The sequence below is a fragment of the Ischnura elegans genome, chromosome 1 (assembly GCF_921293095.1).
Source record: "Ischnura elegans chromosome 1, ioIscEleg1.1, whole genome shotgun sequence".
Lineage (NCBI taxonomy): Eukaryota > Metazoa > Arthropoda > Insecta > Odonata > Coenagrionidae > Ischnura > Ischnura elegans.
Window position 1 is genome coordinate 10870744 of NC_060246.1, and position 19840 is coordinate 10890583.

The 19840-nt window shown below is 41.6% G+C and overlaps 1 protein-coding gene across 4 annotated transcripts in view; it reads right to left on the reverse strand.

The window, feature by feature from the left end:
* LOC124155565 (solute carrier family 12 member 7) overlaps positions 1–19840 on the reverse strand; it is a 329089-nt gene that overhangs the window by 162124 nt on the left and 147125 nt on the right. The window contains exon 1 of one of the 4 annotated variants that reach the window (XM_046529532.1): positions 16130–16252. The exons of 2 other annotated variants lie outside the window; for them this stretch is intronic. In XM_046529532.1, the coding sequence (XP_046385488.1) occupies positions 16130–16154 (25 nt within the window). In that variant the 5' untranslated portion in view covers positions 16155–16252. Of the gene's footprint in view, positions 1–3261; positions 3448–16129; positions 16253–19840 lie in introns of those variants that run through there. One more of the 4 variants, XM_046529515.1, reaches the window with a different exon arrangement.

The following is a 19840-nucleotide window of genomic DNA, read 5'->3' on the forward strand; positions in this document are numbered from 1 at the left end:
AAGTTGACGAGAATACTTAAGCACGGTCGATACCAGTTGAAACACACGTTTAGAGGAAGCTGAAACCGTCTATTGGAGATTTTGCTAGCGATAGCCAACTCTTTTGAAGCGATAAGTCAACAGTCCCGAAGATGGAATGGAAACCCTTATCGCTATAGTACACTCGACTTAAAATGAACACCTGCCTGATTATTGACGGGAATGGCTAGTGATACATCCCCTCTTAATCTATCTAACATAATGTTCTTTATCATAGTTTTGCTTGAGAACTAACATCGATGTAAGGTAGATTGATATATTTCATGGTTGAGGGACTTCCATCATATGACATGGCACTTAGATTTTACTTGGTCCGCAGTGCCAATCCTAAGTTTCACCTGCCTACCAGTTGCAGATAGGAGGGGGACAGGAGCATCACGGAGAAGATATGAATTATGTGAGGCTATAAGGAAATTATGCTAAAAATGAAACCTTTGCATCGTGGTAGTTGGCCTATCTGACTGGATCTGACTGATTGCAATGTAAATGAAGAAAAACTAGGAAGGAAGAAGCATTGGAAATTCCAAAAATGGAATATGAAAATACTCATATGACAAATATGACGGATAAGTACACAATAATTATATGAATTACGTTATTATTTGAATTAAGAGAGGAGTATCCAATCAGTTTATTACTAAATAATGGGAGGGACTTTCAAAGATTTCTTAGCCTGGGAAAATTCATTCACGAAAACTTCTAGCCATCAATTGAAAACTTGTAATTGTTGATTTTGGCGAAAATTATACATTAGGTAGAGCACATTTGAACCACAGTTAGTGAATGAAAACCAGGTCGTCCAGGCGTGTGAGGGTATCGTGAAAGAAGAAGTGGGCCGGCGCGGCGGGAGTGGTCCCAGCCAGCCACGGCTCCCCCTGCAAAGCTTCTTCCCCCGCAGATCGAAACGGGAGCGGCGATTGTCACGGCGCCGCGGCGCCCTCTCTATCGACACACACGTCCTCGGCAGATATTCCGCAGGGAGCGCTTGACATTTGGCCCCCGTTCCCATGCAGTGGCGAAATCTGCAGACGGGGTGCAGCGGCCCAGGGGCGGGCGGGCCTCGGACATTGATCTCGGACAAGGGGCCGCAGCAATATAAAGGACCCTCATCACCAATGCCTCCCTTCCTAATCCTTACCTCACCGATAATCACAGACCAAAAGTTTCAAAGAAAGGAGCAACGTAGTCCTCGCGGTATTCAGAATTTCTAGTCTCGGAGAGAGGTTCGCGAAATACCTGAAGAGACATTGGGACTCCGCAAATCGGAATCCCTGGAGAAAGGCGGGAGACCCTGGAGGGAGCGAGGGGGGGGGAGAGGACCCCCGCAGAGGGAGGGAGGGGGGGAGTCCGCCCCCGCTGCCCCGAATTCTTGGCGAGTGGAGTGGTGTGGGGGTTGGGGGGAGTGGGTGCCTCTCTTCTCTCCCGGAGGACAAAAGGGGTTACGGCGGCCGGAGGGAAAAGTTTTGCACGGCTAGACACACCCTAGGGAGTGGATCCCTCGATCGGCGGGCGGGCGGGCGGATCGCTAATGGGGGTCATTTCGGCCACCGCCGGAGGCCAATTACTCGGTTGCGGGCACAATTGAGCATGATTAACGAAAACATTACACATTTCTCTCATTTAAAAGTACAAGATGTCCTCACAGAATTATCAAGTAAAATAAAGGTTTAAAAAATAACGAAATGAATTATAAAGACTTAAAAATCGGAGGAGAAATATTCATTTGATTCTACCCAATAAATTACGCTGCATTCAGGAAAACATTCAAATGAATACGCCGTCGTCGCAGAGAAAAAAACGAAGATCGACCAAAGTCACCTCAACGTATTTGAAGAGAATGCGTGAGCTTGGCCCGCATTCCCAGAGAGGGGATGAGACGCCTTTAAGAAAGCTTAAGATCAACAAAAACGCTTCGTGTATTATTTTCTTCTTATATTACTGTTGAGCTTTCACGTATACCCGACAATTCTAAACTCGAGTGGGCTATTTTTTCTATTGGGATAGAAGTTAATGGCTGCTATTACGTGACTTCTTATCATCCTCATCATCCCACAATAGTTAATATTCGTGAATAAATTACCCATGCCTAAAGGTGAAAGCTTCTAAAAGGAATACTCTTTTGTTTAAAACTATGCATATTAGTATCCATATGGCTAAGAATGGGCGCTTTCAGAACGACCCAGGAGGCTTTACTTTATTGCCTACCTCAGGTTTTGCAATTAGTTTGGCATTAGATGGAAATCGAAGTCGCAGAGAAGGGAGTAGTGGAGATCCCCGTTCGCGGATTTTTCACAAAGCACAAACACAAAGCGCCGAGTGCGGGAAGAGTTCTTGCAGAGAAAATGAAACCACCACGGAAACACAACCCTCAAAAATGTCAGACACCGAAGTCTGACGTGGAAAACGTTGGAATTCAAATAGAGCCAGAGAATGCACGCAAGGATAGAGCCTCACCTTGCGGCGAAGGTTTGGGTTGCTCTGGATGGCGGGAAGTGCATCGGGAATTGCAGGGGCCCTGCTCGATATGGGCACCAACACAAACAACAAAGAGTGCTGCTCTCGGGAATTTATGTGGTCTTGTGTGTGCGCACACTATGCATGCATCAGGGCCTCGACCCTGCGCCCTGCGAGGCAGGTGCAGCAACACCCAAATTAATCACAACAGGAGCGCTTTGCATGTGTTCCGTTGGCATTTCCCTTGTGAGGGGAACGTGTTGGTGTTGCCTACTGGGCAGAGCTGCTGATCGAAGAATCCCGGATGAAGACTTGGAACACCCCCATTCAAATAAATCGTCCAAGGACGAGATGGGCAAAGGAAAGAATTCGCAAACCTGTGGGTTAGTTTGGGGTGAGCACTATCCTCATCTATACGAAAAAACCTTCGCGTTGAATCACAATTTGAGAGAGTTTGGTTGTCCACTGTTGTGAAATAACGTCACTCACACACAGTGACGCGTGCATGCTCACATAAAAAAATCCGCTTGGAATATATAAATGTATATATTATGTGTATTGTGGAGAGGTGAGGTGATTGAGGGGGGACCAATCACTCCCCCTCCTCCTCCGGCGATCGCTAATCCCCGGGCACCCGCCCCCCCACCTCCCCCCGAACCCACTTTCCATCGACCACCCCACCGACCGACCGTCCGCCCCCAGGCTGGAGCGAGAGGCCTGGCGGCTCCCTGCAGACTCGATGGCCTGGCGGCAGCAGCACTCACTCACCCTTGTCACCGGCCTGCTCCTCCTTCGCCTCGGCCACGGCCTCCGTGACGAAGCGGGTGCCGTCCCCGGCGTCGCCGCCTCCCGACATGGTGCACAGCAGAGAGAGGGCACACGCGGTCACTCACAAGAGCGGCTGGGTGGCGGCGCAGCGTGCGACTGACTCTCTCTCGCGCCCCTGCTCCGGATTCTGCGCGCATCCAGCATCCCCCTCCACGCCTCCATCCGATGGAGACTTCTCACTGAGTCCCGGGAATCGCCGCGGTGCAGCGCGCAGGCGCAGCCACACACCCGCCCCGCGCTCCATCTCACGCAGTGCCGCGCTCGCCTCCTCGCGCACGGGACGGCCGCAGGTGAGGGCGGATTTGACCGTCGCCTCGACGACGGACGCGCAGCCAGGAAAGCGACGAAGCTACCGTTCGAATTGTTCATTGTGCCATTGGGGTAATCAGGGGAATTGTTTAGGAGTCGCAAACTCGCTTCAAGTCGTTCCATTCTGGGATGCGTTTTTTTCGGAAAGCTTTTCTCTATTATTAAAATATCTTCCCATAGGCACTGATGTTCTATATGCACGAAAAAATACCATTGATATAACGACAAAAACACTCGGTAAAACACTGCAATGAAGCTAAACACATTATTGTTCCTGAATAAATTTTAATGTAATATATTGGTGCTATGCTAGTTCTATCTTGATAATTAATTTTTTTACCTAGATGTACCTGGAAATTCTTTTTTTTTTAATATTATAATCTACATATTTTAAGCGATAGATTCGATTTCACCCTCCTCCGCTAAGAGGTAGATAAGATTTCACCCTCCTCCATCAGCTACAAGACTATACTATTATTCGGAGGGAGCCTTCATGAATACCGTTAACTTTTATGCCAATTTTTAGCTACATATAGTAATTTTTCCCTCTGTGCGTCGCAGGAACAAGAAAAGCCGGGTGCAGATCACGGAAAACTGACACAGTGAAGGTTAAGGTTCGCCACCTCAAGGTTAAAAGTTTTCAAGGCATCCCAAAAAAATTGTATCTATAAACAACAGGTTTTCAACACTCTTACTTGACTAATGAAGACAATATTATTCCTCCATTGCTATAAAAACTAAGCAATAGATATTTAGATGCAAGCAGAACATTATTTGTAAATTCAAGGGCCCCTGAGCCCATTCTACTACTTTCAGAAAATATTTTCGTAATATTTCAATTTCAAAAGGAAATTGAGAAGGGGGCATTTTAGGACGGAGATTCCGTCTCCGCAGGATGAGTGGTGGGCGATTTGCGCATTGGCATAGCGAAGAACTTAGAATATTGGTACAGCTCCCATGATGGACCATCATTATGGTGGCAGTTGATTATTATCATCATCATCATCACTGGTCAACATTCCTAAGATTGGTTTGACGCAGCTCTCCACTCAGTTCTCCTATCGGCTAATCTTTTCACACCTACGTATTTCTACTCTTTCCAATCTTTATTTACTTGTTCCATATATTTTGTTCGAGGTCTTCCTTTTCCATTCTTGCCTTCCACTTGCCCTTCGACGATTGTCTTCATCAGGCCATCATGTCTCAAGATGTGGCCTATAAGGTTGTTCCGTCTTCTTTTTAATGTTTTCACGAGGCTTCTCTTCTCTCCTACTCTTCTTAAGATGTCCTCATTACTAATTCGATCGATCCATTTGATCTCCATCATTCTTCTGCACCACCACATTTCGTGAGGCGCGTATCCTTGCTTTCTCCGCTGCTGTCAATCTCCCTCACTTCCATATAGGAGCATACTCCAAATGTAGGTTCTTATAAATTGTTTCTTTAATTCCATACTCAAGTTTCCCGCTGTCATCAGGCCACTCTTTTGGTGGAATGCTCTCTTTGCTATTCTGTTGGTAATTTCTTTCTTGCTTATCCCGTTGCTAATGATCTTCCCAAATATCAGAATTCATCCACCTTCAACAGTGTTTGCGTTTTTAAAATGTCATTTCCTATTTTAATGTTAGTCTTGACTTCGTCTTTTCTGCTGCATACTAGTTTCTTCGTTTTCTTTGTGTTAATTTTCAGTTGATATTTACTTATTAGTTATTACCCTACCCATGTAAACCAGAATATTTCTCAAATCCTTCTTTTTTCTGCTATGACGGCTATATCATCTGCAAATTTTAGCATGCAAACTTTTTCTCCATGGATATACAAACCCGAAGCCTTTTCTTTGATTTAATTAATTGCTTTCTCGATGTAAAAGTTGAAAATTAAGGGTGGCAATGTACAGCCTTGTCTCACTCTAGAAAAATCTTCTCGGGATTGCGCGCGGGTTAGATTATTTAAGAGCGCCGACGTTTCGGGTACCGACTCGCTACCCATTCTCACGGCTACCAGCTACGGCTTTCTCAGTAGCCGTGAGAATGGGTAGCGAGTCGGTACCCGAAACGTCGGCGCTCTTAAATAATCTAACCCGCGCGCAATCCCGAGACGATTTTTCTAAAGTTATTCGCCGGGAAAGTGTAAAATCATATATACTTGTCTCACTCCTTTCCTAATTCTTGCTTCTTCACAGCTGGGCTCTGATTTTATCACCGCTACTTGGTTTTTGGTTCGACTGTCGATGATTCTCATGCCATTCAAGAGAACTCCAATTTGTTATTGATAATTTAAAATTGATTATTTCATTTTTTACTTCAAAACTATCAAATTTAGCTCATATTGGATAATTTATATCGGGGCATCCAACAAATTTAACAATGACACGTATAAGAACAGCCATGCTCTGGATAGAAGAAACCTACCCACGCGAAACTCGAACCCGCGACCTCTTGTTGGCCAGACGAGGCCGCCAAGAACCAGGAATATGCAAAAAAGATAGCTTTTACTGCGTAACCAAGCAAATACTCGGTCTATTTTCAACTTCACATTTCTAACAGTATTCTACCAATATCACTAAGATGGCTTTCATTGATTCAAATCATTAGTGGCTTCCCCAAAAAAATCATCAAATGTTAGACTTCCTAATGATAACCTATAACAATTGTAGATTTTTGTTGCAAACTTATACCCATGATCCAAAGGAGAACTATTTAGAAAGCTATTATAAATATTTCATTCCCCTTTATATCATTCGAAAGTGACGAACAACCCAAACCACCTACAATGTGGACCACTTCGAACTCAAAACTTCACCTGATTGGTGGACATGATTTAGAACTCATGCAAATTGCTGGAAAAATTGTCCAATTCGTCGGTGGCAACCGAAATACCGATACAGTAATATGTAACGACGTTAACGAGTGTTACAGAATGGCATAGTATAGAGGAAATATTCGTCACATATGGGGATGATAGTGACGAATGGACGATGGACAACTTCAGAGCGGCAGTGGGGCAGTCGCAAGTCTTCTACGGTGGGCGGGAAATACTCGAGGCAAAGAGGAGGGGGCGGAGGGGCAGAGAGAGAGGGCAGAGAGACCCCGTCCTCACATTCCCTTGCCTTCCACACCCTTTGTGTCGGCGCTATCCGCGGGAAATGCCCACAAAATCTGCTCAAGTATTAGCCCAACTTCTTTAAATGGATCGGGGGATGTTCAGGAGGCGCGGATCAACGCGAGCATCATAACGAGCTCATTCGTCGTCAGTTTCACTCGTTACCAAGCACCCAGCAGATCCGTTAATATTTATTCGTCCATTTCAAGTGAGAGGGTCAGATTCACAGCGGATGTTGTCGATAGGCCGCGACCCAAACAGAGCGATGGAGGGGGTGGGGAGGGCCTCTCGAGAGAGAAACAAAGACAGGGCGTGTGCCGTCGAGATAACTAATAAGAGCAGGAGGTAGGGTACCTTTTGACCGCATTTTCCGGTACACACACACACACACACTCTCGAATGGAGTATTTTCCCTGCAGTTGAAGGCCTAATTATGCCGAGGATTTTTCGGTTTGTTGTGGTTGCGTACCGGTGAGCCGATACCGGGTCCGTTATACGGAAAAACCATCGAAGAAAATTCAGGTAATTCCCTGTATTGACAAAGAAGCTATGATAATATAGTATGACTTTAAAGAAAAATTTTCTCTCTTCTGATTTGTACGAAAATACATTCAAACGTAGGGTATTATCTGTTCCCTCTGGTCAAATGGACAAACTGGATTAAGTTTTCGCACCATTGTTTAAGGATTTAAATTGTTTAAAGGAAATAAGGAGAGAGAGTGCGCCGTTACAGGCCTTAAATCATGACCACATCAGTGTTTGCAGCGATACCAATTCCAATATCAATATAAATATCATCCAGCATATCTCCGAGCACTTCTGCCACGGAGCACCCATTCCATGTGTCTTCACGTGTTCCCCAGAATACACTTCACAATCAAACAACAACCATCAATTTCTTTAAATGTCCCACTTGAACTTTTTCAATGTATCTCTGCACTCGTTGCAGAAGAAAGAAAAAAAGTACCGTTTTGCAAATAATTCAAAGCAGTCTACTAGTTTCCACGGCTTGGCATCATTATCAAGGCAAACAGAAAGATCGCATGCAATATCCTTGAGCCTTGTGAATGCAACAACGGGATATAGGAGAGGACAAAGAGATTGAGGGGAGGGGTGGGAGCACGAAAGTATGAAAGGGAGCAAAGAGTGGGGGGCGGAGGGAGGGAAGGTCACAGAGGAGGGCGAGGGAGCCTCGCACTATTATTGCGACCAATTCAAAGGCTCCATTGAAGTAAAATAAATCCAGTGCAAGTGATGTAAGTAGAGCCATAAACACTTTTAAACGTTGATATTTCAGCCCTCACAAAAACCAACGACAGTGAAAAGAGAAAATAAATAATTTTTCATTCAAAGATCACGTCTTTAAATTGAATTCAATATTGGAAAGTAGATTAAAATACTTAAATTCAGAAGGAATGCATTCATTGATAATAATTAATTGGAGGATTGAGAATTCGACCGGGGAAAAGTTTGATTGACTGCCCCGCAAATACGACCTCGATCTCATCGGAGTCAGCAGTGGTGGTGGTGGTGACGCGGGCGATGCACTCACGGAGGCGCTTTCGAATGCGCCAAAAATGAGGAAAACCGGAAGAGAAGCGGGCTGGATGCTGCTAGGCGCTTCGCACGCCGCCCGCGCACGCAATAAAGGCGCGGCGGGCCGCACCGCGTGCCGCTCATCCACGAAGAGAGGCGATCGAAGAGATCCGTGGGCATCCCGGAGAGAGAGAGAAAGAGAGAGAGAGGGGGGGAGGGAGAGAGACAGCGCACCACCATTGCGTTGCCTCACAATAGGTGCCGATCGCAGCACGCACAGGCCGCTGCACGCAATGATGCACGAATGCACGCATGCAGTCATTCCAAAGGGCGCGTGAAAAACATAAACATGCATTAATTGTATAAATATATCACTCAACACAGTGATATTTTCACTCTACCTACCCCCCCCCCCCCAGATATATAAATTAAAATTTACTACACGGAACACTACCACGTGTAGAACAGCCTCTTAAAAATAGCAGCGTTAACTGTCCTTACAAAAAAACCTTGGTAGGGGCGCCACATGGAAAAAGACTCATCGGTTGTGTTTTTGTATTAGACGCTCAAAGTGACCACTGTTATCACGTTTTAACGGGGATTAAAAAATTTCCAAGAAGTTAAGCGGGATACTCTTATGAACGGATATATGGAGGAATATTACGAATGGCATCGAACAGCCCGGTAGCCGAGGGGTAAGTCCTAGCGAGTCAAACCCCAGGTCGCATGATAGACTCGCGCATGAGTAGGTACACATGGCAAGAGCGGTTTTCAAAGTGTTTCATCTATATAATTAAAAATCTAGTGATTGCGGGAAAATTTTAGCATTGGATAAATTATTATTGCTATAGCATTTCAAGCACACAAAATTATACAGAAGTTTCACAAACGGAGGAAACATATTTTTCTAAGTTACTCTGAAGGTGGTGTTAACAGATGACAACACAACATCAGGGGAAATAATAATGAGAATAGAAAAATCACCACATATTTCTTTGCTTTCTCAATTCCATATATAAATGTATATGTATGTTATTACGAAATACCATAGTATTACCTAATCTCATATATAATATCAGTGGGAAGAACTGTGATAGAAAATTTTAGCGGAAAAAAGTCACAAAAATTTGGCGGCGTAAATTTCTCGATCTCTATAAACTAACACAGCAAAATAACCAAAGACACACTTTAAATACACGGAAGGTGAAACAACAGGAGGGTTTGCACAAAATCGGTCTTCTAATACCTCTTGCTTAATCAGCTGTATCACGCAACTAAAAGTGTACCTATCGATGTAAACATTTTGAAGGAAGGGCGAAGATATCCTTATATGAGCGTTTCTACGCGTCACTGACTGACCGTTACACCCAGTTTTTGTTCATATATTTCCCCTTTGACTCAATACAAATCAATGTAGGAACTTTCTGGAGGATTCCTCCAAAAATAAGTTAGTGAAAGCATACACTGGCTTTGGTACAACCCTGTGACCCCTGTAGAACCGGAGATTTTAAACTTTAAAGTCGTCGTCACTGACTGACAAAAATGAAACTCCTTTTTTTGACATCGTCACGTTTCTTATGATTGCTCTGAAATTATTCATGATAAAGAAAATCCACGAAATACGTAAATTAGTTCTAGTTATTGTCCAAACGTATGCAAAATCGTGACTTTGTGTAAGTTATGGTTTCCTCTCTTTGGTCATAAAAATGGAGTGTCACTGACTGACGGGAATTGTCACTGACTGACACATGTGATTTGACGCTTGTTAACTTTTCTTTTTCATGGAATGAGCATTGCAAAATATATACATTGAACCCAGAAATTCATATAAAAGAAACATAAGAGTGGTATAGCCAGGAGGTATGCCCAGGGAGTACGTCCAGGGGGTCCGGACCCCCCCCCCCCCGAAATATAAAAAACACAATTATTTTCCTTGAGAAAAAGTGTTAACATTAGTTTAAAAACCCCTACCTTGTACCCTGTTTTTAAAAAATTTTCCCCCTGTATCGGACCCCCCCCCCGAACGAAATTCTTGGCTACCTCACTGAAACGTGAGCGCATAGTATGTATTATATCCAGTACTTTTGCTTCCATTTCTTTAGTCTCGCTTAAAATAGTGAGTACGCCTAGCACTGTAATCTATTATCTAAGGAGACATCTTAATTATATTTATAGCAACTAACTCCACATGGTGAAAAAAGAGTGTATGTTGTATGGGTTAAATGCCGTGCCACTGTTATTCCAGCATTTCATTGGAGGGAGAAATGCCGTGTACAGGGATCTCTGCAAATTTTATTTTGTTGCTGTTTTAATTGCACACTTGCACTGCATTTATCACAGGAGAACCCGACTTAAAAGCTTCCCAGGTCATGTTTCTGCCTTTGCCCTCAACTACATCAACACCACCCTTGCCACGATCTGTTACGATTTCATTGCCGCTCTCTATTCTTCCTTTTTAATTCCTCGCATTCCCCGCTATGCTTTTTCCTCTCACGATGATCGCGGTGTCTTTCAGCTCCCGTCTTTGCCATCTGAATCAATCCTGACAGATGGTACAATTAAGGATTTCAGATCTTAACAATCATTCCACTCCTATGTCCCGCTTTCACAACAAACGTACCGAAGCGACGCGACGACAATGAAGGTGACGGTGACAAGCGGCATGCCGAAGGCAATAATTGGCAAAAAAATGAAATACTCCGCTGTGTAAACAAAGAATTTACCGAACACAATAAAACTTATATGGCATTATTACTCGAGGTACATATTATGCCACAAATTTAGTGTACCAGTCGGGGCCAATGAAGCGCACGCACCAAAATTTGAAACCTGTGCACTACCAAAGCTTAAAATGTCAGTCAGTGACGGCGCTCAAGAGCAAAAACGGTGAATACTAGAGAATTTTTTTATTCTGATCTTTCATCCTTGTGATGGACTTGATTAGGATACGAAAAGATTTATCTCCCGCATTCTTCGTTTTCGGTCAGCGGAAAAAAATGGATGTCAATCGTCACTGACTGACACCAAAACGACGCACTGTTGCATTAAATTCCTCTGCAGGAACATGTGACTTTCAAGTATTGATGAAATGGATTGGTAAGTAATAGCCATGATTGGGGAGAATGGTTAACTGGAAATTTTCATGGAAAAATTGTATCTTCGTTGCGAAATCTTCAGTAATAGAATGGCTCTGTAAACGGAATCATTTGCTCATATGAAACAAGAGCTCAATTCCGCGGCGTTTTCGTAAAAAATGGTTGGAGTATGGGGATAAACAAGTACGGATTATTAAAATTTGAAATATTTACACCATTTCAGGACTTTGAACGGTCCATTTATCTCAAATTGAATTTTTGAACCTTGGTATGACAGTTACGTAGAAACGCTCATATCTACTTTGAATCTTTCCAACGACATCATTTCATCATGGTGGTCGTTTTGTGTGAATTGGGTCATAAATTTAGAGGCTAATTCATAGGGAAGGTTTCCATCATTGGTGGTATTAACTATGCCTATCGGCCCACTCTGTTTCCTTCGGGTGCTCACATAATCTTTCGGCCCAGGCGCGGATCCAAAGATCCGGTGAGACGGCCCCCCAAAATGCTCAGGACAACCAAATTCAGGTTCATTTCATATTTCCACTGCGAAGGCAGATCAAAAGCGAATTTGCGAATTTCGTGCACGTCTGGTGCATACAATGAACAATTATTTTGATTAAATATATGTTTATGTGGGTTTTTTTCATTGGAGTGATGGGAGTATAGGGAAGAGTGTCCAATTGACCCGGCCCTGCTTCCGCCAGACCCTCGTCTCCTCCCCAGGGGTCCACATCGCGTGCCTCAATACACACTCTCCTCCATTTCGCATCCGCCACTTCCTTCTTCCTCTCGTCTACAGCGCCTCTGCGGGCATTTCACACGAGTCTAACTCGGCAGCCCTTCATTACCTTGCTAGCGGAGGCCGTTTTTCAAATCGAAGCTCTCTCCCTAAAGCCGTAGAGTCGTGCCCTTTCCACTCTTATATACGCTCAAGTTATGACAATTGTCCTCCCTATTGATATTTTGGCTAATTTATACCATGAACAGCCGATTCGATCGATGGTTAATGAAACCGTATGAATTTCGCTTTAAATTAATTTCTTTTCCGTATTCAAGAATTTTTCAGTGACAATGTTGTTACAATTTCCATCAGCCATGATGATGATAGCTTGCTATTGGACAGTGAGCCTGAGCGAAAAGCACCCTCAACTCATGCTCACCTATTGTGACCTACAACTCATCCCAAACCTTCATCATTATTCCCGCTGGTAATCTGTTCTCCTAATCCGTCACAGCGAATCTTGTGGATTGATGTGTAATTAACAGGGGAATGGAAAATTTTTCATTGTTCAATTCATCATTTCATTTTTCATTTTCATTTCATTTCACAATGAAAAATCTTAATCAGTCGGACATGGAGATTGATCGGCGGCACGTAACGGAAAAAGGTGTAAGTTACAAGAAATCACTCGATAAACGATGAAATGGGATTGAGGTAAGCCTAGGCAGGGGCGTAATGCGTGACTGGCCTCGTGCACTCATGCCAGCGTCGAAGGGGCGGCGGGAAGGCGTTGCCAGCGGCGTGGGAAGGCGCGAAAATACGCGAAGGGAGGCGCGCCCCCGGACGGACGGCAAAGACGCTTGCCAAACTCCCCTTCGCACCTAGTTGGAGGCGATTCAGGGCTGCTACATGCACGAGGGGAACTTAAGTAATGCCCCCGTCCAAAACCACTCACACGGATCCCTCCCTCTGTGTGTGACTTTGACACTTAACCATGAATCTGCGAGAAACTAGGCAATGCTTTTTTCGCCATTGACATCAAAGTTGCAGATAAAGAATTGATTAATGACGTCACGAGCAGTCTACCATTCATTACGCGTTGACACATAATGCACACACAGACTCGAAATACAAATTAAACCATTACCGGTATCTAATCCTATTATTTAAAAAAATGGCACATCCCCGGCCACAGCCCACCACGGCACAGCGTAATCAGCAAAGTCAGTTTCTCGGCGGGGAGACGACTGAGTATGGTATTGATTGTAGCACGCGTCACGGAAGAGCGGAGCGAGCGAGCTCTTGACGGGAGGCAGCAGCGAGGAGCTCAAGAGGCAGCCGAAGGGACCAAGAGTCTTCGAGTGCTCTTCACACACAGCACTCAAGCCGCGATCGGCATTTTGCTGGAAAATTCTAAGCAAGCGATTCAAACCCACGCCTACGCCGCAAGTCCTAAGAAATCAGCGTAATTTTCGAAATTTTTTGTGCGCTCGAACGAATCCAACTACGAAAGTGATCTTGAGGATTGAGCAACCAAGGGGTTTCGGTGCCAAACCAGGGCAAAGGACTGAGCCAAAGCAAAAACTTACCTACTTACGAAACGTGAACTCGAATAGAAACAGAATTTCGGAAACCACTCAAGCCTAGGAATGTCTATACAAGCCTAGGAATGAACTTGGAATACAAAGGCACCCTATAAATCAGGTTTCAGGAGCAGCACCACTGATAAAATAATAAATTACTAGCTTATAATATCAAATAAAGCAATACATTAAAAAATGAAAGGGCTAATACTTGATAGTAAAAACACAGGATTTAAGGTTTCTACACATGTATATTGGCTGTTCGATTCCGGTGGTTGGTAGCATGGGCGTACCCAGCGGTGGGCAGGAGGGGGCAGCTGCCCCCACCCAGAAGAAAAAGTAAATGTAGTTCAAAGTGAAAGTTTTGAACGAATTTTCTTTAAATCTAAGAAAACTGATCATATTAGTATAAAGCTTGTAGTAAAAATATAAATATTTGATTTTGAGCAAAAAAATTAAAAAACTAATAAAGCGCTGATATAATTTTCTTGAGATTTTAGTTACTTTAAACTTTTCTGTGTTATAACTTGAACGACTGCCACTTGCCCCCCTCTAGCATTGGTCCTGGGTACGCCTTTGGCTGTTTGATAGAATATTCGAGAGAGTCGTACGCTCAGCCAAAGGCTCCACGTACGCATATCCTGGACAAAATAGAACCCCGATTCATGTTCAATCACCTTGTTGAGTTGACAATCCCACAATAATTTCGAATCTAAAAAATATTCAATATCTAACTGAAACGTAACTGAGCTCACGAAGATGAACTGGTGGAATACTTAGGAAGGACAATAAAGTAAGGCAGAACAGAAGCAAGAGAAATGAAAATATATCATAAATATCAGGTACATATTAGCACACGACCAGTGTCATGATACCAAACTACAAGGCAATCAGCAAGAAAAAGAATAAGCAACGTTCTAATGGCCATGCTGACTTGAAAGAGAGGAAAGACCCTTCAACATTACAATGGGACGAAACACTCCGAAAAATTGTGCCAACGACGATAAGAGCATATTATAGAAAAACTACGCGTCCGTAATAAAAAATATTGAAAGATGAATGAATTCGATATTTTTTTAGAAATATATAAGTAAAATATGATGGGTGAGAGAATTTACGAGGCAACACTGAGGAGTCTCAATAATGCCTTTTAAATAAACTTACTTACATATTAACTTGAAATATAAATCAATGAATTATTCTGCAAGAATACACTGTTAATATCGCTTTTATGCTGGATTTAGAACTAAACACCGAAAATTACTTAAATCTTTCTGAAAAATAAATCCGGCAACAAAAATGACTTTATGGCATCGATATCTAAAATTAATTTCAGGCAAATATGTGACGTAATCAAGCGAGAATTGTATTCAGTCTTTGGTCATCCATTATTGTACAACATGGGAATGCGTAAATTGCGTATGTAGTACAATAATATGATGTTTTTTGGCGTGGCCATAATTACGTCGGATAAGCAATAATTTTGCTTATAAATGGGAAATTTTCAACAGAATGTTATGAGTGGAAATAGTTAAAAGATAAATATTATGAATGATAATACATTGAAGAAATACGGGACTTTATACCGAAACAAAAGAGTGCTAATTAAAAAATACAATAAAAATTTTAGCACAAGCAAACGTAAAGATATTTGGTGCTGGTACAAACCAAGATAACATAAAATATTTCTAGTTTTCAGTATTAGACCTGATAGAAGTCAAGCATAGAAAATCAGAGGAATCAGTTATTCAGTTGCATTGAATACATAATATAATATCGTTAACTTACATTAAAAGCATCGTAAACTAATATGGAGTATAATTTAATCAGTGAAATTGGAAGGAGGCTTGTATTACTATAATGCCAAATACAATTGCCACTACCCGTATGGTAGCTAATATATTTCTTACATGCGTCTAAACACTCCGTTCCTCTAATCACACAGTCCATATATTCAGTCATCTCGAGCTATTCAAGGCACTTTTAGTTGAACTACTGAAAAATATGATAGACGTTACCTTGTACATGAAGACTTGGGCATGTTATCTTAAGCAGTAGTAAGTATAAAGTCGTATAGGTTTCCTTACCTGAAAATAAATCGAGTGAGTTAGAACATAGAATCATAGACATCATAGTCCTAAAACTAGATACATTGAATGCTTTTTCAGTCTTGATACTGAAAACCAAATGTGTAGCTCTCAGAGTCATCGTCGCTCGTTTTTTAGTATTTTAACCCTGTATATCGTCAATATTGAAAATCGATCCGCGAAACTTCTATCATCTTAGTTTACGTTGAATATGAAAAACAAATCAATGACGGACAAATTAAAACAAGAAATCAAGGGTTAAATGAGCTAATTGATGAAAACGTACAATTATCGTTTCAGTGCAAAGCTCAAAATAAAGATGCATCGCTTGTAACATGGGCCATGGCAATTTTAAATACTTTTTTTTGATACCTTCTTTAACTCCTGCATCCTCCATGGTTTACGATCCCTCATCGCGTTTCAAGTAATCTTACTCTGGCTGCAATATTCACATATTTGCTATGAAATGAGTATATGACCGAGATGTTACGACGGACTGAAGTAGATCATATACATTATACATTCTTGCTATACGGTTTGTTTTCACAACACAAACTTTGCATTGTTACCATAACTACGATGCGCCATTTGCCGACGAACGAACAATAATGTTGATTAGAAACGGGTAGACACAGGAATTGATGAATCACGTTGAAGTTAAGGTTAAAGTTTTCAACGTGGGAATCATTGGTGCGCTGCCAGCGTCATTCCCGGGCATCGTTGCTAAGTAAATCGCGCGTAAATAGGTGTCGGATTTGGGAGTACCACGAGGACGCAGTCAATTAACTTTTGTTATTGAGTTACGGGAGCGCCGCTGCCCACGAAGACAAAATTACTCCTGTATAATGCTACGATAAAACCATTATTAAGCTACGCATCACCGGTTTGGCTGCATGCAGCGGCAACTCACTTGAAGAAAATACAAACCACAGAAAATAAAATCATCAGAAAAATCATTGGCGCGCCTTGGTTTATCCGGAACCAAAACATCAGAAAGGATCTCAAAATTAGGTACTCCTATTCTAGCGAAACTAAAATCTGCTCTAGAAAAATTTGCCCTTACATTTGATAAAACAAATAATGCACTGTTAAAAAATCTTTGGGACTACGAACCTCCGCTGAAACCAAAACACCGCCTCCCCAAATGTGCCCTCAACCCTTCCCATATCCCTATCCCCTAATTCCCTGTCCAGTATTATTATGCCATGACTCTTTTAATCTGTAAAACGTGATCAACTAATCTGCCTGCAACATTACTAAACTAAACGCCCTGGAGACAGCTGCAAAGCTGGGAACTGCGGAAAACAACAACGAGAAATATACTTGGACTTGGAGTTACGGGAGCAAAACCACTGTGAGAGAAAATTGTCTTTCATTTGGATTAAGTCTAATATCTAATCGTATATTACGGAATATGAACGGCTTTTTCTGAAGGAGTGACTAATTAAAAATATTTTGATGTGAGTTTCGGAACGGAAAAAGCGGCAAGTAAAGATAAAAACTGTGAAGTGCTTAGTATTTTGATTTGGTTACTTATTTTTTAATAAGAAAAATAACTCAACATTAATATTGAAAAACTCTCACTACATTTTATATAAAAATAATTCATCTACTCTTTATTCCGTCATTTATAAAATTCTAATCTTTTGAGAAACTCAGTGTAGGTATGTCTTGTGCAATATTTGAGCATTCTACTTTACCATTACTTTTCATCCGCTGAGTCGAGTCGTGTGCTTGGTTTTAAATTGGATGTACATTTAAAAATAACATCCAATCCTTGGATAAGAAATACTTTAGGCTAAAAGTATTTCTTATCCAAGGAAAATTTAATTGCTCCATTAAAGTCAACATACGGCTGTAAGATAAGGTGGTAAATTCACCATTTCAAATATATGTTATTTGCCCTGGTCCTTGAGTGCTAACTCCGTTTAAAAAATATATTATTTAACTGTTAAACTCGCAGGGGAAGCTAATAGAACTATTATCTTGATCAATAACGTTGCTTTTTTGCCAATAATAAATTATAAAACAGCTACCAGTGTTCTTAGAATAATGAGTTACTTAAAAATGATCACAAATTCAAGCACCTAAATATAATAGATATGATAATTAAATAAAATAAATCTGGTTTGTTTAGATACTAAGAGCGGTCTTTTATAGCTTCAATAGCAAATTAGAATACAGAAAAGCTATAAAAATGGTGAAATGGCTATTCAATATGGTGTAGAAATAGGCAAAGACACAAAATAATGGCAAAAAAGAAATACAGATTCCCCGACAGAAGACCAAGAGATACATCTATATAGTGACAAGTGGAAAGGAGACTAATCTATTGATAAGGTGCTCGTACGGATGAAAAAAGACACGAGGAGGAATCTCGTGTAAAAAAACTATGGGGAGGACTTGGAGGGAATGGGCTTCAGCACAGTAATCCTTTGATTGCAATTCTATGATTGAATCTTTGGGTATGCACATACATTTCTTGTTCTTGTTAATTTTCTATACAGAGTACTTACTTATCCTCGATTCGTAAGTACGAATCCCCTAACACATCTATAATAAATTGGAATGAATTACACATACTCTGCGCCTTTTATTGACCTGAATTTGCTTCGTTCAAATACCTTTTATGTGAGGCTGGCCTACTAAAACAAGAAAAAAATTGTGAAAAATTACGAGAGAAAAAAATGGTCTAATGGAATACCCCACTGCCGTGCAGAGTAATTCCAAATTCACTACGGGAACGATCGGCGCCGCCAAAGTAGAGCTACGACGCGATTTTTATCACGTGGTGCTCAATCTTTCCGTAAGAGTTTATGATCGTTGTTGATTAGCGTCTCGGAGTATAGGTCTCAAGAATGATATGCAAAATGTTTGGCCTATGTTTTCATATATTTTTTCATAGTTTCTTTAGGGGTATAAATGAATATGATTACATTAAATAGATACATGAAGGCGTGAAAGATTATTACAATGTTTTTACAACAAAAATAAAAATAATTCTATTGTATATAAATTAAAAAGAAGAAAAATGGCTTTTTGTTACCTGTAATGCGGAACTTAGATAGTTTTCCCTAATCGGCCGGAGTTGAGATCCAACTGATCGTTAAAAGGTAAAAAAAATTATATGATAGACACAGAAATAAATATCAATCACTATTTACGCTGTATTCACTCAAGTTACTGTTTTTTTTTACCGAAACCCACTGCAACGAGTCGAAATTTTAGATTTTGAGTTGACATGCAGCGAACTTTATGGGCATCACAGTAGCAAATATTCAAATTTTAGGTTTTCCCGGCGCATAGATTTATGAAAAATTTCTCGGGATTCCTACCGGGTGTGGTATTGGGTTAATTCTCCCAACGTTTTAATGGCTGAGTCTGCCATAGTCTTTAGGGGTTCATTTGTAATGGAATTTTTTTACGGTACTTATTTATTTATTTATTAATATCCCTGGTTGCCGTTATTGTTGTGTGCGGACGTAGCCATTAATTATGGCATTCCAGGCACTGTTCAGTTGGAAGCCTTTATCTTTGTTTATTCTATCCCAATAGTTATTAGTGCGGCACAAAACCTTCGTATTTTTGAACTCCATCTTATGACCGAGGTCCAAGCAATGCTCCGCTACCGCCGACTTTAGCGGATAAAACAGGCGTATGCATCTTTCATGCTCCGTAAGACGTTTTCCGATTGTGCGGCCAGTGTCCCCAATGTAAACGTGACCGCACTCACACGGGACGCTGTACACTCCCGAGGTTTTGAGGCCCAAGTCATCTTTCGGTGTCCCGACGCAGGTTTTAATCTTGGTGGCAGGTATGTGGATTGTAACTATATTATGTCTTCGGAGTATCCGGGCTATCTTGTTGCTGAAGCTGGAAATGTATGGGAGAATGGCTCTGGCTATCTGTTTTTCTTTTACTTCTATTGCATCACCATTCAAAATGGTGTTTTTTAATGCTCCTTGGATGTCACGTTGGCTGTATCCATTCTTTCTAAATGTGGTGTGCTATTTCTTGGTTCAAGTGAGCCTCATCTGATATGATTGTGGCTCTATGGAATAGTGTTGTGAGGACGCTTTTCTT